Here is a 16,420-nt window from a genome sequence, read left to right on the forward strand (position 1 = left end):
ATAATAATCTATATTAATAATCTTAATATTATATTTAAAGCTTCTGAGAATGCTGATTAACTAGTGAGTATACTTAGTAAGAAATTGAAAGTCAAGAATCTACACTAGTTAATTAAGTATTTGAATATAAAGATTAATTATTCAGACAAGAGAATTAATTTAATATATTATTAATATATTAAATATCTTATTGAAGATTTCTATCTTGATAATACAGCTATTATTAGAATATTAATAAAGAATAAATTCTATATTAATAATTTCTCTATATCTGAGAAAGAGACTAATTTCATAATTCAGTGATATTAATATAATATAAGTTACTTATAATATCTTACAGTTAAAATATATTCTGATATCACTCACACTGTCTCACTACTCACTCAATGAAACATTGATTTAATATCTCAATGTTGAAAGACTCTATTATATATTATATATTATTTAAAAGAGATTATAAATCTGAGCATTTTCTATGAATACAGTCTGTATAAGAGATTCATTTCTACTAATCTTTTCATTATCTCTGATTTTCTCAATGATTTCTATCTACTCTTCAGCTACTCAGATTCTGATTGAGCTGATCTCTTAAATAATAATAGAAAATCAATATTCAGCTATATTTTTAAGCTTATAGATAACTCAATTTTATAATATTTGATAAAGCAATCTTGTATATCTCTAAGCTTTAATAAGACTGAATATGTAACTCTTAGTAAGATAATTTATAAGATAATATGAATCTGAAATCTTATAATTGAACTTAACTTCATCACTACATCTTTAATACAGATTCTCACTGATAATAAGAGTATTATAGATTTTATAAAGATGATAGTTATTATAATCTGAAGCAAGCATATTACACACATTTTCATTTTTCATGTTGACAGTTAAATCAGAGAATCATTGATTTAGAATATATTCTCACTACTCAGATAATAATGAATGAACTCATTAAACTCTTAGATAATATAATATTTACATGATTCATGATTTTGCTAGGTCTTACAGATATAAAAGTTGGGAATGTTTAATTTTACATTTGTATTGATTTTGACAGACTATCTTGGTGGTTTGAGTGTTTTTGTATGTGATTCTTGTTATCTTGAGGGGGGGTGTTGGCCCTTACGGCCGTTGCGGTTAGCGATCCCACTAGATCACGTGACCCACCACCACCACTATATTATGTTCCTGTAGATAGATCTATCAATACAACCTTCAACTATCCTACAAATATCTACTATGAAACAAGCGGCGGAGGAGGAGAAGAAACTGAGAAGAGGGTGCGAGTGAAGACTTGAGAAACATTCTGCCTGGCTTGCTCTCTGTCTTGCTACAGTGATTGCCTAGGAGCGAGCTAAAGGATATTGCATTTTTCCTGTCACCTTTCAGAACCAATCCTACCCTACCCTCACAACCTAAGCTATTCTTAACTACAAAAATTGCGCACGAATTGGGAAGCCTGATTGCATTGTGTACCTCATTCAACGGTGTTTTCTCTCTCCCTCCCAGCCAGCGGTTATCACCCTCCAATGAGCTCCAGATTTAACCAGGCGCTTGCGCGCATTGATGACGCTCATCGAGAGGATCCGAAAATCGTCACCGTGGACGGTTCTGAAGTCGCATACGAGCTCCACTATGCGAATAAAATGACGAAGTACCTCGAAAAGCGCGCCTCTTCTGCGTCCGAAATGCTCAAGCTGGCTGTACGCGCGCAGCATCTCCGCCGCTGGGAAGTCCCCAGATCGTCCTACCCAATGACCAGACCGGGCTACTTCGCTTGGAGGAATGCACTGAAGAATCAGCAGGCTGATATTGTCAAAGATATTTGCCTCGATTGCGGGTATGATGCAGCGGAGGCGGGGCGCGTTGCCTCATTGGTTCGCAAAGAAAATATGAAGCAGGATGAGGAGTGCCAGGCCTTGGAAGATGTAGCATGTCTCGTATTTTTGGATGACCAATTGGAGAAGTTCGAGAAAGAACATGACGAGGAGAAGATTGTGAGCATTCTAAGGAAAACTTGGGCGAAAATGTCAGCGAAGGGACATGGATTAGCCTTGCAGATTGAAATGTCGGACCGCGCAAAGGAGCTCATTACGAAAGCTCTATCTCTGTGAATTTGGATTCGGGCACAGATGCTGCATTGTTCATTTGCAGGCCCACTACCAAGAACCAAGAACCGTGCAACAGAAACTGCAAGTGACGCCAATATACTAAAATTTCAATCAATCAAAACGGATGCGAAATAAGCCCACACTATGGACACGGGTTTTGGTCCTAATGTGAATTCGAAACTGTATCTAGGTAGGTAGATCCAAGTACGAGTAACGACAGTCGGGGAACCAAAATAACATCTGGGGCTTTTGACCTATCCACCATGTTCTGTATTATCAATCAGTCGAACCAAAGCAACTGCTGCCCCCGCAGCCACTCCTCCGACCAAAACCATCTGAACTCCACCCTTTAAACCGGCTACGACATTGTCTCTTCCCTTCCACCCTCGCACAATGCCCGTTTTGATATAGCCAAACACCAACAGCGTAATAGCCATAACTCCTACGCTATACTTGAGCGCTGTCAAAACCTGATTGCAGATAATGTATGGGATGAGCGGTATAAATCCTCCAACGAAGTACCCTATAGCAAGTGTGATTGCAGAGATATAAGCTTGGTTGCGATCTGGTTCAGGTTGTTTATGGTAAAATGCCAGCAGGAATTCCATCAGCTGCTTGGGGGAGCTGTGCAATGTCGAACTCATCTCTGAAACCGGATGATCGGGAAGACTATAGGGAGCAAACACTTCTCTAACCATTGACGTTGTCTCGCAAGAGCATGAAGAGACAAGATCGGTTACCTCGCGCTTGGCTGTCTCGTATGATTCTCTAATAAAGGAAAGGTAACGGGTCAGCTTCGAGTCGTGAACCTGGAACCTTTGATTTGAAAAACGCTCACATTTCGCTTCTCGCACCCACATAACCGCCCAGCCCCATCGAGATGGCCCCAGCAACGAGCTCTGCCAGGCTGCCCAGGACTACAACTTTCGTATTGCCGAAAGCTGACAGTCCAGCACTCAAAGCGAAAGGCACCGTAAGGCCATCTGATAAGCCCAATATTGCATCTGATATTACTCTAGGATTTACCCTGCTACGTGAAGCCTGACTCTCGTCCGAATCATTGCTTCTGGTACGTGTGCAGGGGACAGTTCGGTACTGCAGCCAGTCTTGCGCCTCGGGGTCGGGATCGCCTGCAGCGCGTCGCTGACACCTTCCGTGCGTACGGGGAAGCAGAGGTTCTCCTAAACAAATTCGTTCATTCTCGCATGAGTTATCAAGGCATGCGCACGAGGGGACGGGGATAACGGGGTACTTACTCGCATCCTGGCTTGAAGATCGGTGTTTCGAAAACTGATCGTCGCCCGACGTGGTTCTACCATTGTTTGGTGCCATCCACGAAAATATGTTGCGCAGAAGGGCCATGCACGTTCTCTCTTAAAGTTATTGATGGCGCCTTAGGGCATATCACCGGAGAGCAGGCAGATCGGGTCGAAGAATAGGCGTGGGAAGTCTATATCAAGAGGGCGTGGCGCACTATCGATATCGTAGAGCTAAGGACGATATCAGGAGATGAATTGTATAGGATGCCTTAAGTAAAAGAGACGGCCAACGAGCGGTTGGATGATGTGTCAAGTTTGAGTTTTTTCTTCCTTACCCCCGTTCAACATCATTTTATCTTTGTCTACCCTGCCATTTATACCTTGCCACCTCCCCGTGTGGTCCCATCCTCCAACGTCAAAAGCTTCGGTTGAGCTTCCATAGAATTTCCAATTCCAAACCTTGTTAGAGCCCCAGCCAATCAGCACAGCGATAAATGTAAGTCATTTGATTTTATGCGTCAGGAATATTCAAACGAATCAAAGTCTAGTTTTATCTCAGTAAAACTCAAGAGTCCCCCGCTCAAAAAGCAGCATTCAACTTATAGCGGCATTAAATCATTTCTACCATTTCTACACTAACTAGATTAGAAAGTGATATCACATAATCTGAGCTTACTCAATTTCTAACAGAGTGTAGAAGATGTTATCAACTGTGCCAAGTGCATCTCACTATGTATGTATGTGCTGTACATTCAAATATATTTCTTGTTCTTCCAGGTTCGTTTCAGGCACCTCCTTCTCGCTTCGCATACTCCTCCTCCATGCGCTCCTCAAACAATCGGTCTGCTTCCTCCTTGCTCAGTTGTCCGTTTCCTGATTGTCCAGTCGTATGCGATGATGGATCTGCAGTGGTTGTGGAACCCGGCTGTGCTTGTTGCGGTTGTGGGGGCGATTGCGATTGCGATTGCTGCTGCTGCTGGTGCGAGGTAGAGGACGTGGATCTGGTGCCAGCCCCTAAAGACGAGGTATTGAGCGGGATGGGCATATTGGTGCGAGTAGTGGGAGTGTTTGTGTTTTTATTTGATAGATTGCAAATTTGGGTTGAGTTCTCTATGTTTGGAAAAATATGTAGGGTAAAATGGTTCCCTTCGCAACAGGATAGGTGGCAGATTGTGGTCTTTTATAGTGGCTTTCTGTGGCAATTCACAGAGGATGGCCTTCGAAAAGTTGCCTGTCCAGTCTTACAAGGATCCTCTAAGGAGTTTAGCAGCCCTTGTTGTTGGTTATTTAGGTGTGGAGTTTTGGTCAACGTCATCGGGAAACTCGGCCAATGCTTTAGTTACCTTGCAGGGCCGCTGGATTTTATACCTCAGCCTTGGAAATCTTATTTCGAGCCAATCACGTGAACAGCTTTAAGGGATGAAGTCTCCGGGATGGCCTATTAAACAAAATCTCACAAAGGATAGACAATTAATCGGCTAGCACATGCGGCAAATGGTACTCGAAGAAGGCATTTAACAGGTAGCACGGGTTAATATGAATTCATCCCCTATTGAGTGCTGATAACTTTTCTTCTACTCCTAGCACATCAATATGGAATTGTCCAGAATCCCAAATAGAGGCAGTATATTATGGGAAACAACGGTCTGTAAACTCTTGCACTGCAGACAAGTAGAATTGCCGTTAACCAATTTTAGACATCTACAAATTCCCTATTCAACACCGCCATGTTCTCCAACGCTCATTTCATATACACTATCCTCAAGAGAGGGACTCTCAACGACTTTACCCATCGGAGCGCGACCCTTGCGTCTCTTGCCCTTTCCTTTCCCATCACCTGTGGATATCGGTGCCTCCCTTATCCAGCGTGAGATACACTCCGCCCGCTCAGTACTAATGGGATACTCTTTACCATCTTCCTGTGCCCAGCGTTTAATGGCTGGTCCCAATTGCGGGTTAATGCCGCCGCCTTCCCTCCGGTAGCTCTCAGCTCTCTTCTCGCGTGCCCGCACCGCTGCACGAAAGCTTTCTTCGTCTTCAACACGGTCGTCCGCGAGCGCTTCAATGATCACATCGTGTTTGCGACGATCCCGCACTTCCTCCGAGGTCACCTCCTTCTTTTCAGAGCCCGGGTGGCCGGGAAGTGGGGCGGGAGCGCAAAGCGCTTCCCACGATTGCTTGAGACCTATCCAGTTGTCGACACGGTGAAGTACTTCGATCCAATCTGCTCGGGCTGGGGATCGAGGTGCGAGGAAAATTGGGTAGCCGTCACAGACGCGGGCTAGACGCGCAACCATGTGGGCGTGACGGAGAAGTTCCTTGGGGGATGTTTGAACGAGAGCATGGCAGAGAAGGAGGGAATGGAGTGCATCGGTCAGCAATGGGTGATAGGTTACAGCTTCATGACAATCGTAGTTCGCGAGAAGAGCTGCATCATCGTAGGCGGACGATATTCCCAACCCATTTCTTCGGGCAGGCACCAATTCTTGAGAGTCCGGGGGGTAAGATGGAAGATTAAGCGGGGGTTGTTCGGAGAACAGAACGGATAGCGGGTATACGTCCGTAGGAGGAAGCAGATACTGGTCTTGAGCACCCCCACCGCCTTCAGAACTCGGAGATAGCGGAGGACTAGTGTCGACACCCGGCGTGTGCGCAGTCTCTTGGAAGTGGCTGGCTTGCGCAAGAGAGCCTCTTGACCTGTCGTGTCCCCCAGGTGTAATGTTAACTTTGCGGAGAAATTCTTCAGCAATTTCAGCCGGTAAACCGGGGGTATAGTCGAAGTGGGAAAGAAACTTCACGTAATCACGCAGCGCACGACTAGCATTAGTCTTGACAATTTTCCGCGCTTCGAGCCATCGTCGATAGGCTTCTTTCCCAACAGGGGATAATGCGGGCGTGTTGCTACCTTCTCCGTCCGAATTTGTGTTTGAAGCTTGTTCCTTTTGATAATTTTTTAATGCATCAAGTGCAGAATTGATATTTTGGCAGGCGATCGTTAGATACACCCCTCCACGATGAAATAAGAGCTGAGGTTCCAAGCTACTTGGTTGATCCTTCTCATCCACCTTCAAGCCATACCTGAAATCTCTGGGCAATGGTAGTCTCCTCCTGCTCTCGCTTGCAAGCTCCATCTGATCCTGTCTGGTCCCATGCTGTGTTGCGTAGAGTCGGCAAACACCTAGCCCTTCTGTCAAGTCTCTGGCAGCACCCACAAAATCATCCTTAAAAACTCTCGTAACCGCTCTAGTTCGGTAAACAGCTCCCTCACGGGGCCTGCTTGCAATCACCTCGTCCAAGGGTTGTAGAGTGGTACACTGTGCAAGAGATCGAGAAGGGATCTTCTCATGGAAAAAGTGAACGTATTTAGCGTCTGAGTCATGTTCATTGCGCTGGAGAACCATCTTCGCCACCTCTTCCAGCGCGGAAGCAGACTGCATGGTAGCGACGCTGGCAGCAATTTCATCCAGATGGTATGCTCGGGAGAGCTTCTGGGTAGCGTGCTCCCGCATCCGGTGTCTCCGCTCCTTGCTCAATTTGGCAGTCCCAACACCTCCTCCTAAGCCTAGACCTAACACCGCGCTACTTCCGCCACTTAATAACCCATTGCTAGCATTCAGTGAGTTGCTGAGGGCGGACGATGTAGTTCCGTTAGCTGCGCGGACAGCCAGATCGGTAGCTTCCTCAATCAAGCGGCGAATCTTTACGAGGTCAAAGAACACAGCGGGGTCAATGGGCTGGGGGCGAGGGGATGCATAATTGCTATATGCAAGGCTCTCCAAGACTTCTGGGGGTAACTGAAGCCACGGTCCGTGAAAGGAGGAAATGTACCGCCAGTGCCTGGTTTGGAGAGTTATGCGGAGTTTAGTAGATGGGTTACAAAGCGAATTGGACATTGGTAAAGAAAATACACTCAGCAGGGAAATCGGCATACTTGTTGCGGCATATTATCAGAGCGGAGGTTGACTGTTTAGTGGTCTTTGTCTTGGAGTCTTTTGAAGATGGTTCTGGCGGCGACTTCGATGCTGCAGAATTAATTGGTAGTGGTGACGGCGCTGTTGAGACAGGGTGGTCGTCCCTTGGGCTCCCAGCCAGTTCTTCCTTCGCACTCAAGCCATTCTGCGACTTCTTTTTCCTAGTCATGCCGGTGCAACTTGCAAGCTGGCCCAAGTCTTCTCGTAGACCTGGTGACTGGCGATTCAATGGGTCGTCCTGGTTGGAGTGGAACAATATTGACTTTTTTTTGGGTTTGGCCGAAAAAAATACTTCTAGCTTTGATATCTGACATCACGTCTTCGTCAAATGTTGGCGACCGCTGATATTTACCAAGTAGCTACCACAACAGGTGTAGGAAAAGTTACTTCTACAAATTATTTTACTGCTTACGAATAACGGTGGAGACATCCATAAACGGAATATTACAGATAAGGCATAACATGCGTGTAGATCTCAGCAGGGCTTGGAAGTTCAGGAATGTGGTGGCGGACAAAAGGAATGCGCGAATTCTTGTCCCGGGATCTTTCAAAGTTTTGCCTATAATTTATATGTATTGATTCCATCGGGGTGTTCCCTTTCTGAATGTTCCTTTGTTGCGCAAAACCAGTGTCGAGCACATGATTCATAACTTCTTTAATTTCTCAATTAAACAGCCTCCGCTGCTCTAAATAGGAAGCAAAACGCAGTGCTTTCGTACTTTGAAGTTGATACACACCAAATAGAATGTCGGGTTTGTATAATAAATATATTTAACGTCCGGGGTATCTATTCCGCACTCAGGGCCAGACAAGCGTCTACAGCAAGACCAACTCTAAAAGCAAGACAACATACAGGTCAGTTCCGCTCACAGAAACCAGCAAGGAGTTGATTCCTACTCACCTGCCTTCTTTCATCCTCACGACATCGTCGATGAGATCCTTGTCCAGATTTGGGAACATTCCCGATAAAGTTCTTTTTATTCGCATTAGCAGACGTAGGGAGCAATAAAGATGCATCGAGATATTTCAACTTACTCGACTACATTGTTATGTTCTGCTCGCTGTATCCGGCGCGCCTCAGCCGCCTCCGCGCTTGCCTGGCGAGCGGCGGCTTCTTGAGCATCGAGCTTGCTATTTTGCTGTGGGGCGATGTCTTCTCTCCCACGCTGTCTCTCGGTTGAACGCCGCGCTTCATTTGTTCGTTGTGTGTTTAAAAGATTCGGTGGGGGGACCGGTTGTTGAGCGACTGGCTGTGGTGATTCTTCAGAGAATATTCGCCCAATAGTGGTAAGAGGTTTCTGGATTGTGCGTAACAGCCCTGCTACAGCTACGTTCTCTTCGCTGCTACCAAACTGATGGGTGTCTTTCCGTCTCGAATAGGACTCTCCTTCCGTAGAATTCCGTGGTGTCACTTCAGGTTCACTTAGTGTTGATTTTTCTGGCTGCATGACGGGAGGGCCTGCAGCTTCCTCATTCCGCTCTGCTATTGCGGATACAGCAGCCTCAACATTTCGTTCAAATTCCTCGTCGCTAATCGTAAGGCTAGTTCGATCAAGTGTTTCAATGAACTGGATAGCACCAGACTACAAGAATAGAATAGTTAGTAAAAATTATAGTATTGGGAATAAATACCACCCAATCATACCAATGAAGATAAGTAATAGCCTGCTTCGCCAGCCAGTTTATCTTGGTTTCGGAACCGAAGAATATATTGTATATTTGAAACTAGATGTTCTGGATTTGCCTTTAAGACGACATAGATTAAGAGAGGAACAAACGAGTCCGCCGATGTATCTCCACTTTGCGCGTTCCGGAGCAAGCCTATGGACTGTCAGCTTGAGATGAAATAGGAGCCGAATGCATTCACGGTGTCGTACCAAATATCACTTTGCAGCAGTTCAAAACACATATGACCTTGTCTCGGGGAGCACGATAACCCTTGATCTTCAAAAGCTCTATCAAATTCGGTTAGGGACAGTCTTATCCAACAACGTTCCGTGCCGTACATACCTTGTTGCGCAAGAGCCAAGAAGCGTCGTCCGTTAGGGCCAACCGGAGGAATATCAAGGTGCTCTTCTCGTATCCAACTATAAATACGGACTTTCTGGGCTAATATCTCATCGCGCTCAACATCCTCCTGATGTTGCCCCCTTCGCCCAGGCCCTAGGTATCTATCCAAATCCTTCTTCCTACCTCTGCTTCTACTTCGAGAAGAAGTAGGGGGCGGTGGTATGGCAGGCGAAAACGTTTGCGAATACAACCTGTTCATAACAAGCTTTTCCATTCCTTCTTTGGCGTTGTCAAATTCAACGTCAGATACCTCCCTCCAAACTTCACACTGCGCCATCTTGTTTGTAATGAACGCGAGAAAATCGCTGATTATTTTCACTTGTTCATGAACCATCCATTGCTTTTTTCCAAACTCAGTTAGAAAAGACCGAAGGAACTTTGCTACAGGATCTGCAGTCCGATGGCGGAGTTGCTCAAGGAAACGATGGAAATCGAAGGGCTGGTCCGGTTCTGGCTCAAGAGGAGGCGGGCGCGATGCGGAATTTGAAGAGGGAGCCAACTCCGCCCCAGCAGGACTTTGGGAGTTGGTTGTGGGGGACTTCGGAGGTACAGCGGGTGCGGAGATTATGTGGGAGCCAATGCTTTGGATGGACCCTGGGCGCGATTTCCATGAATTGGAAACACAAGTTTCAACAGAACCACCTGGCGCAGCGAGGGGCTCCAAGCTTGACTTGCGCGGTGGGAAGTGTGCCTGTCCAGGGAGGAAGTGTTCGGCCAATTCAAGTCGAGGCGACATAAGTTCCCCTTGTCCCAGATGTTTCGTGTCATCTGTAAACTGGTCCATAATACTTTGTATTTCTGACTGTGAATCTTCGTCCTTCTGTACTTCGGTTTGCGCCTGCTTGGCAACGCCTTCGTCGCAGGGACCACCTCCTGGCACCTGTGGCAGGTCTTTTTCTGTATAATCAGCTGATATTTCTAGAGGTGATTGTGGCACCTGTGGCGTCTTCGGGGTAGGGTCTAGATAAGGTTTTTCATCTTGAGTGGGCGATGGTGAAGTCGAATCGATGTCTGTCTTTAGGGCCGATGGCCGTGTGCGCTCAGCTTCTCGAGAAGAAACCGCCAGCCTCTCTATTTCTTGGACGGGGATATTTATATCAACACGGTCGTCCTGAGCCCCAGGCGGGTCAGGCGTAGCTGAGCTCTGTGCCATTCCGACAATTTCAGTGTCGTTATCATTAGTTTCCTTCTGTTCTGCTTCATTCATCGTGCTGGCCGAGAATCCAGGGGGAGTATGTTCATAGCTGCCGGAAAACGGACGTGTCTTAGGTTCTGAGCCGTCTGCCTTTGAATGGTCTGTCTGCGCCCTTACGACATCAGAGCCAGGTTGCTGACTCTCTGGCTGTCGTGGGGCGTTACCTCCTGGTAGGCACTCTCGGGGCTCGGGGGAGGACATAAGCTGCACATGGAGCCTGGCTGGGTCAAGTCGTAGGGGTGAATTCAAGGTGCAGCGCCCATGCTGAGGTGGCTCTCGTAGAGAGATAGGTATTCTCGACTGAGAATATTCGACACGGTTCCTATTAGCCTCAGGATTTCTGGAACAGCCTCTATGTCTACGGATAGTCAAGGTATATATATATATAATATTGTCCGACTCGGGGAGGTTCTGATGCTGTCATGCGGATTTGTCCCTCAATTCGGAATATTGTTGCACCGACCAGAATATATTAGCTAAGTGGTCACATGATTATATTCAAGCGTCCGCAAAAATCGGCATCCAGAAACCATATATATATATATTGCTGTTGCAAAAATCATATCTCAACGGCGCAGGAAGCAGCTCAGAGCGCGATGTGCGGCATATTCTTCTCCTTGAGCGCAAGGGAATACGTACCGCCTGACGAGGAAACGACTCAGCTCCTGCAAAATAGAGGTCCCGATAGTTTTAAGAGGCACACTATTCACTTACACCGTCCGAAGGAAGCTGGGCAGGACTTCGAAGACGTTCCTACATCCCTCTACCTAACTTATATTTCAACAGTACTGGCTCTTCGGGGGGATCATCTCCAGGTTCAACCCCTTGTAGACTCCGCCAGCCGGTCGGTCTTATGCTGGAACGGGGAGGCTTGGAAAATCCATAACAATCCAGTTCAGGGGAATGATGCACAGTTTGTTTTTCAATTGCTGTTAAAGGCCATACAGCCATCCAAATATCCAGATGGCTTACTGCCGTCTCAAACCGCGGAGAGTCAATGTTTAATTAAGGTAACTCACACCGTGGGTGCCATTTCAGGTCCATTTTCGTTTGTATTCTACGACGGATATCACCAGAGGATCTTCTATGGAAGAGATCGTCTAGGAAGACGGGCACTACTGAGTGGATGGGACAGTTCCGGAAGTTTCAAAATTGCTAGTATTTGTGATGGGACCTCGTCCAAACATTTCGAAGAAGTCGAAGCTGATGGCATTCATATGATCGACCTTGCTGCCCTTTTCCAAACTACTGGCTGTAACGAAACCCCATCCGATGCATTGCGTTCAATATTCACCATAAAAACTTTGAATTGGAGAAACGAAATAACTCCCGATTCAGAAGGGGATTTTATTGTATGTTTACCCCCCACAATGGTCTCTAAACTCTTACCAACTAATCCTTGTGTAGGTATACCATTTACCTCACATGAACAAATCTGTCTTTATAAACGGGATTCCTCCACTGCTTCAAACAAACTCACCATCCATAGAGAAATTGGAGCTCAAGCTTCGTGAATCACTAAAGCTTCGACTAAGCAATATTCCAAAGCCTCCCCTTTACTCATCACATTATAGGTCTAAAGTAGCTGTTCTTTTCTCGGGAGGCCTTGATTGCACCATACTCGCAAGACTAGCACACGATATCCTTCCCATAGATGAGCCAATTGATCTTCTTAATGTAGCATTTGAAAATCCTAGAGTTACAGCTGCGGCTACTTCCTTATCTTCCAATCCAACAACTGCATCACTGTCCATATATGAAGCCTGCCCAGATCGAATAACGGGGCGATCATCCCACATGGAGCTGCAAAATATCTGCCCCGATAGGATCTGGCGGTTTGTTGCCATCAACATTCCGTATGCAGAAACGTTAAATCATCGAGAAAAGATCAGACGCTTGATGCGACCCCACAACACTGAGATGGATCTCTCCATTGCCTGTGCCCTCTATTTTGCATCGCGTGGGATAGGGGAAATCACAAGCGATACGGACGAACATGCTAGCATACTGTATACAACAACTGCACGGGTTCTGCTCTCCGGACTGGGTGCCGACGAGGTTTTCGCGGGTTATACAAGACATGCAACTGCGTTCAACCGGCGTGGCTTCCAGGGGCTTGTGGACGAAATTGCTTTGGATGTTGGACGTCTGGGCAAACGAAATCTGGGACGGGATGATCGTGTTATCTGTCACTGGGGCCGTGAGGCCAGATATCCGTATCTCGACGAGGACTTCTTAGCTTGGGCTCTTGCCTGCCCCGTTTGGGAGAAATGTGGATTTGGAGCGTTGCCCTTAAGTCTAGCTAGCGTTCCTAGCAATATGGAAGAATTAGGAGGAGCGGAGCAGTCCTTAGAGCCCGGGAAAAGATCTCTCCGGCTCCTCGCATGGAAACTTGGTATGGAAAATGTTGCCCGTGAAAAGAAGAGAGCGATACAATTCGGATCTCGAACCGCGAAGATGGAAAGCGGGCGAAGCAAGGGAACTCAGATCCTAGCGTGAAGTATTCCGTACTCATTTGTGGTTCGAGTCCAAAGCATATCATTGGGTGCCGAAAATCTATACCCATTTGTCTCCAAGCCGCATGTCCCTCTGACAAGCCTTCCAACATTGAGGCTACCAGGAAATGAACGCAGCGATGATGACAATAAACAGATACTTCTGATGGCTAGTTATTCGCGGACAGAAAACCATATCTCTGCTTGGCCCATGCCTTTGCTGAGACATAGTGTTTTCTGCGGTGAATTTGCTTGATGCAACATTAAAAGGCAAGTCTGAGCTGTGTTCTTTTATAAGTTTTGTGATGCTGTGCAGCTTGCACTGCTACATACCAGATGGCCTTTCTGCGATGGAAGGTTTTTTCCACGCACTAAGGATCAGTGCTCTTCCAATTTAAGCTGAGAATGGTATCACGGTGTGATACTGCGCGGGAAAGGGCGCGGGGTTGCTCTCTTCATCGGGAGTCAAGTACATAACAAAAGTTCAATAGTTATTACTATGAATCTATTCCTATATTCACACCATTCATAACCTATCCTATCTAGATTTACCTGTGATCTTTAACAAATTTCTTTCCCTCTTCCTTTATATGAACCTTGAAGCGGCGGAGGAGAACTACCCCATGTCGAAACCAACCTTATGCAAAAAATGTTGTAGTGTAGGCACCAAGTACCCTTCGAGATCATTTGGCACCGAAACTGCGAGCACAAAGCGCTTGAACTCCTCCAATTCGTATTCCTTAAAGTAATGGCTTGGCGCAAACCAAGTCTAAATCCCATCGCGCGGAATTTGGCAGCTAAGGGATCCGACGAAGCCGGCCGGACGACCACACCTTCGTCGAAACGAACTGCAAACTTACTGGGGGTCCTTCAACTTCCGTCTCGACTTCTCGAGCGCTGCGGGAAATCTCCCATCATCCCATCACCATACCATTCGGTCATGGAATCATGCATTTTTGCGCTAGTGCTACAATCCACACCACAGTGGCGTGGGCATCTTTTAAAACTGAACCTCCGCGTACCCCTAGCTGCGCGGGAAGCTAGGTAAACGCAGTCAGCACCATTGACGAACGATTGATGGGTTTCTTCCAGGCCTGTCACCGAAAATGCCTAGCAGAGAAGAAGGGATTCAATGAAACGTCAACTTCCGTTGATGTCAGCCAGTCGAGCGGAGGGACATGTCGCCGGAGGAAAATGGTACTCCAGTATGGGATCTAAGCCATGCGGCATCTGGGGTGATGCCTGGGCCCTTCGACATTTCAAATTGATATACCATCGTTGTTCTCCTTGTTTTGTGTTAGCACCCTAGCAACTACATAGGTGAATAGTACTTTAAGTGAATGGTATCGTGCGATCTGTGTATGTAGGTTGTATGTAGTTGTATGTCAGAACCGTGAGCAAATCCGCGTACTTAATATTTGTATTTAGGACGGACTCTCTTCGTAATATAAAATCGAATAGACGTGAAATGCAGAAGGGATCGGACCGAGAAACTTTTTGATATTTTTCCCCTCGAAGCTTTCGCATGGGGGAAGGAGCCTCGAGGCAAAACCACGGTTGAGATGTGTTCTCCAAAAATATCAACGAAAGTGGCGAGTTAGAACACTAATAAATACTCAGGAAATTTCGAGATTGGGTCTGCATTTTATCCCGAACTTTGCTAAATTTATATCGAATTTCGAGGGTAACTTGTGAAGAGACCCTTGGTAGGCTAATCACCAGATATCGATTTCAGAGTTGGGTGCAACCAGCCCCTCTTGCTTGACGGTTTGCCCTGCTTTGTCCTTTAAATGCTAACTTACCGTTATATGTTTCGCGGCCTCTCGCTTTGATGCTTGATTCTCAATAATAATCTGCACCCATATTCCCCTTCTCGGTCTACGGAGTTCACGGGCTTACTGCGTAGACACCCCCATAACTAATCGCAGTCAGTCATGGCCTTCCCTATACAGTTTAGCATCTTGTAAGAATGGCGTTTTGGGGCGTATTTAGTGCAAGCCACTATAAGCCACTATCACTGCAGTGCAGTGGGTCTGTTCCTGCGATGTTTTCACACCGATCCACAACCTACTTGCGTAGTATCCGGAAAGCTTTAGCGCCGTAAGGCCTTCCTTATATGGTTAGATCCTAACTAAATCTTTATATTACATACACAATATGAATTGATTAGTTAGACAAATATATATAATTGTACTCCGTATACAGAATCAATAATACAACAATCAAAATTACAGAGAAGCCCCTATCTTCTTAGCGTCATGCCACAATTCTGCTGATTAAACCTAGATAGGAAGGCGGCGCGTACTAGATTCCATCTACTCCGTACTACTCCGTACTAGGAACTGTATTATTTGTGTACTTGTAGCTTTGCAGAACTTTGCTTTTGATTCTCCTTCACTAGTTACCAGACAAACGGACGGACAGCTACAGCCAGGTAATTCACAGCTTTTCCTATCTGCCGCTCCCAAGGCAGGTAACCTACCTGTCCATAACTACATGAAATGTCAGGTGAAATGCAGCAAAAGGTTAATCAAAGCCTAGCTGTTGTTTCCTGTTTTAGTCCTTCCATTCATTCATAAGATGCAGATAACCTTTGACGACAGAGCGGTATGCGGTGGAACGAACGGAGCTGTGGCCGGTGGGGAGTTGATGGCATTCAACGGCGTTCTCAGTTACACCGACTCTCCCCGAGGGATTAGGTAACTTAAAAGAAACCTTTGAACTTCTCCCTCACAACAGACAAATGGAGCTCCGATGAATAAGGATGATGAACCGAATTTGAGATCAAAAAGGCTAAACTCGGACGATGATGTTGTTACTTTGTGGCTCGGACGAAGCTTGACGAATTGTTTGACTTCTTTCAAACAGCTTGTTCGACCAAAGAAGGGCAAACATTTGGCTGTGGAAAAGCTGAACCATTTTATTATGGGAGAAGGCGAAGCGGCCTTCGAAGTTTGGAACTACGGCTGTGCCATACCTGATAAATATCACACAGTTCTTCTTTCTGTATTATTTTTTTCCCGCCAGAAGGAGGAAATTTCTCGTGAACAGACAACCAAATATTTAGCAGCGATCATGATAACGACCAAGGATCATCGTATTATTATTTATTGGCAGTCGCATTTTGCGCCATTTTTTGGCTGGGCCTTGCTCCTCCCAAGATTATGGACACCAGCCCCCCCTAAAAAGCCAGATCAGCCTGATGCCAAAGAAGAGGCAAAATACCCCTCCTTTTCAGGGTCTCTAACCAGTGACCAACCACTATTCCGGGCTAAGGCATACGCGGCCGGCACAGTTCCCGGACAATAATGGA

The 16,420-nt window shown here is 46.1% G+C and overlaps 7 protein-coding genes across 7 annotated transcripts; 3 read left to right on the plus strand and 4 right to left on the minus strand.

Moving 5' to 3' along the window:
* Positions 1-1,245: 1,245 nt before the first annotated feature.
* On the plus strand, positions 1,246-4,634 carry BDCG_03971 (glutamyl-tRNA synthetase). Its single transcript, XM_045419638.1, has one exon. The coding sequence runs from the start codon at positions 1,536-1,538 to the stop codon at positions 2,118-2,120; it is 585 nt and encodes a 194-aa protein (XP_045275893.1). The 5' UTR covers positions 1,246-1,535; the 3' UTR covers positions 2,121-4,634.
* On the minus strand, positions 2,372-3,479 carry BDCG_03972 (vacuolar iron transporter Ccc1; the record flags this gene model as incomplete). Its single annotated transcript, XM_045419639.1, has 2 exons — positions 2,372-2,885; positions 2,956-3,479. The coding sequence occupies 2 exons, from the start codon at positions 3,477-3,479 to the stop codon at positions 2,372-2,374; spliced, it is 1,038 nt and encodes a 345-aa protein (XP_045275894.1).
* On the minus strand, positions 4,161-4,421 carry BDCG_03973 (uncharacterized protein; the record flags this gene model as incomplete). The annotated part of the gene is made up of 1 exon (XM_045419640.1): positions 4,161-4,421. The coding sequence occupies one exon, from the start codon at positions 4,419-4,421 to the stop codon at positions 4,161-4,163; it is 261 nt and encodes an 86-aa protein (XP_045275895.1).
* A 141-nt stretch (positions 4,635-4,775) lies between the features above and the next one.
* On the minus strand, positions 4,776-7,595 carry BDCG_03974 (uncharacterized protein). Its single transcript, XM_045419641.1, has 2 exons — positions 7,308-7,595; positions 4,776-7,213 (listed from the first exon to the last, which is right to left on the minus strand). The coding sequence occupies exons 1-2, from the start codon at positions 7,514-7,516 to the stop codon at positions 5,089-5,091; spliced, it is 2,334 nt and encodes a 777-aa protein (XP_045275896.1). The 5' UTR covers positions 7,517-7,595; the 3' UTR covers positions 4,776-5,088.
* Positions 7,596-7,670: 75 nt separating this feature from the next.
* Positions 7,671-11,616, minus strand: BDCG_03975 (guanine nucleotide exchange factor Vps9). Its single transcript, XM_045419642.1, has 6 exons — positions 9,358-11,616; positions 9,225-9,302; positions 8,993-9,168; positions 8,383-8,930; positions 8,249-8,320; positions 7,671-8,180 (listed from the first exon to the last, which is right to left on the minus strand). The coding sequence occupies exons 1-6, from the start codon at positions 10,811-10,813 to the stop codon at positions 8,135-8,137; spliced, it is 2,376 nt and encodes a 791-aa protein (XP_045275897.1). The 5' UTR covers positions 10,814-11,616; the 3' UTR covers positions 7,671-8,134.
* BDCG_03976 (asparagine synthase (glutamine-hydrolyzing)) lies at positions 11,122-13,683 on the plus strand. Its single transcript, XM_045419643.1, has 2 exons — positions 11,122-11,964; positions 12,020-13,683. The coding sequence occupies exons 1-2, from the start codon at positions 11,209-11,211 to the stop codon at positions 13,109-13,111; spliced, it is 1,848 nt and encodes a 615-aa protein (XP_045275898.1). The 5' UTR covers positions 11,122-11,208; the 3' UTR covers positions 13,112-13,683.
* Positions 13,684-13,855: 172 nt separating this feature from the next.
* BDCG_03977 (uncharacterized protein) lies at positions 13,856-14,592 on the plus strand (the record flags this gene model as incomplete). Its single annotated transcript, XM_045419644.1, has 1 exon — positions 13,856-14,592. The coding sequence occupies one exon, from the start codon at positions 13,856-13,858 to the stop codon at positions 14,153-14,155; it is 300 nt and encodes a 99-aa protein (XP_045275899.1). The 3' UTR covers positions 14,156-14,592.
* Between the last annotated feature and the right edge of the window lie 1,828 nt (positions 14,593-16,420).

Source organism: Blastomyces dermatitidis, assembly GCF_000003525.1.
Source record: "Blastomyces dermatitidis ER-3 genomic scaffold supercont1.4, whole genome shotgun sequence".
NCBI classification, from domain to species: Eukaryota; Fungi; Ascomycota; class Eurotiomycetes; order Onygenales; family Ajellomycetaceae; genus Blastomyces; species Blastomyces dermatitidis.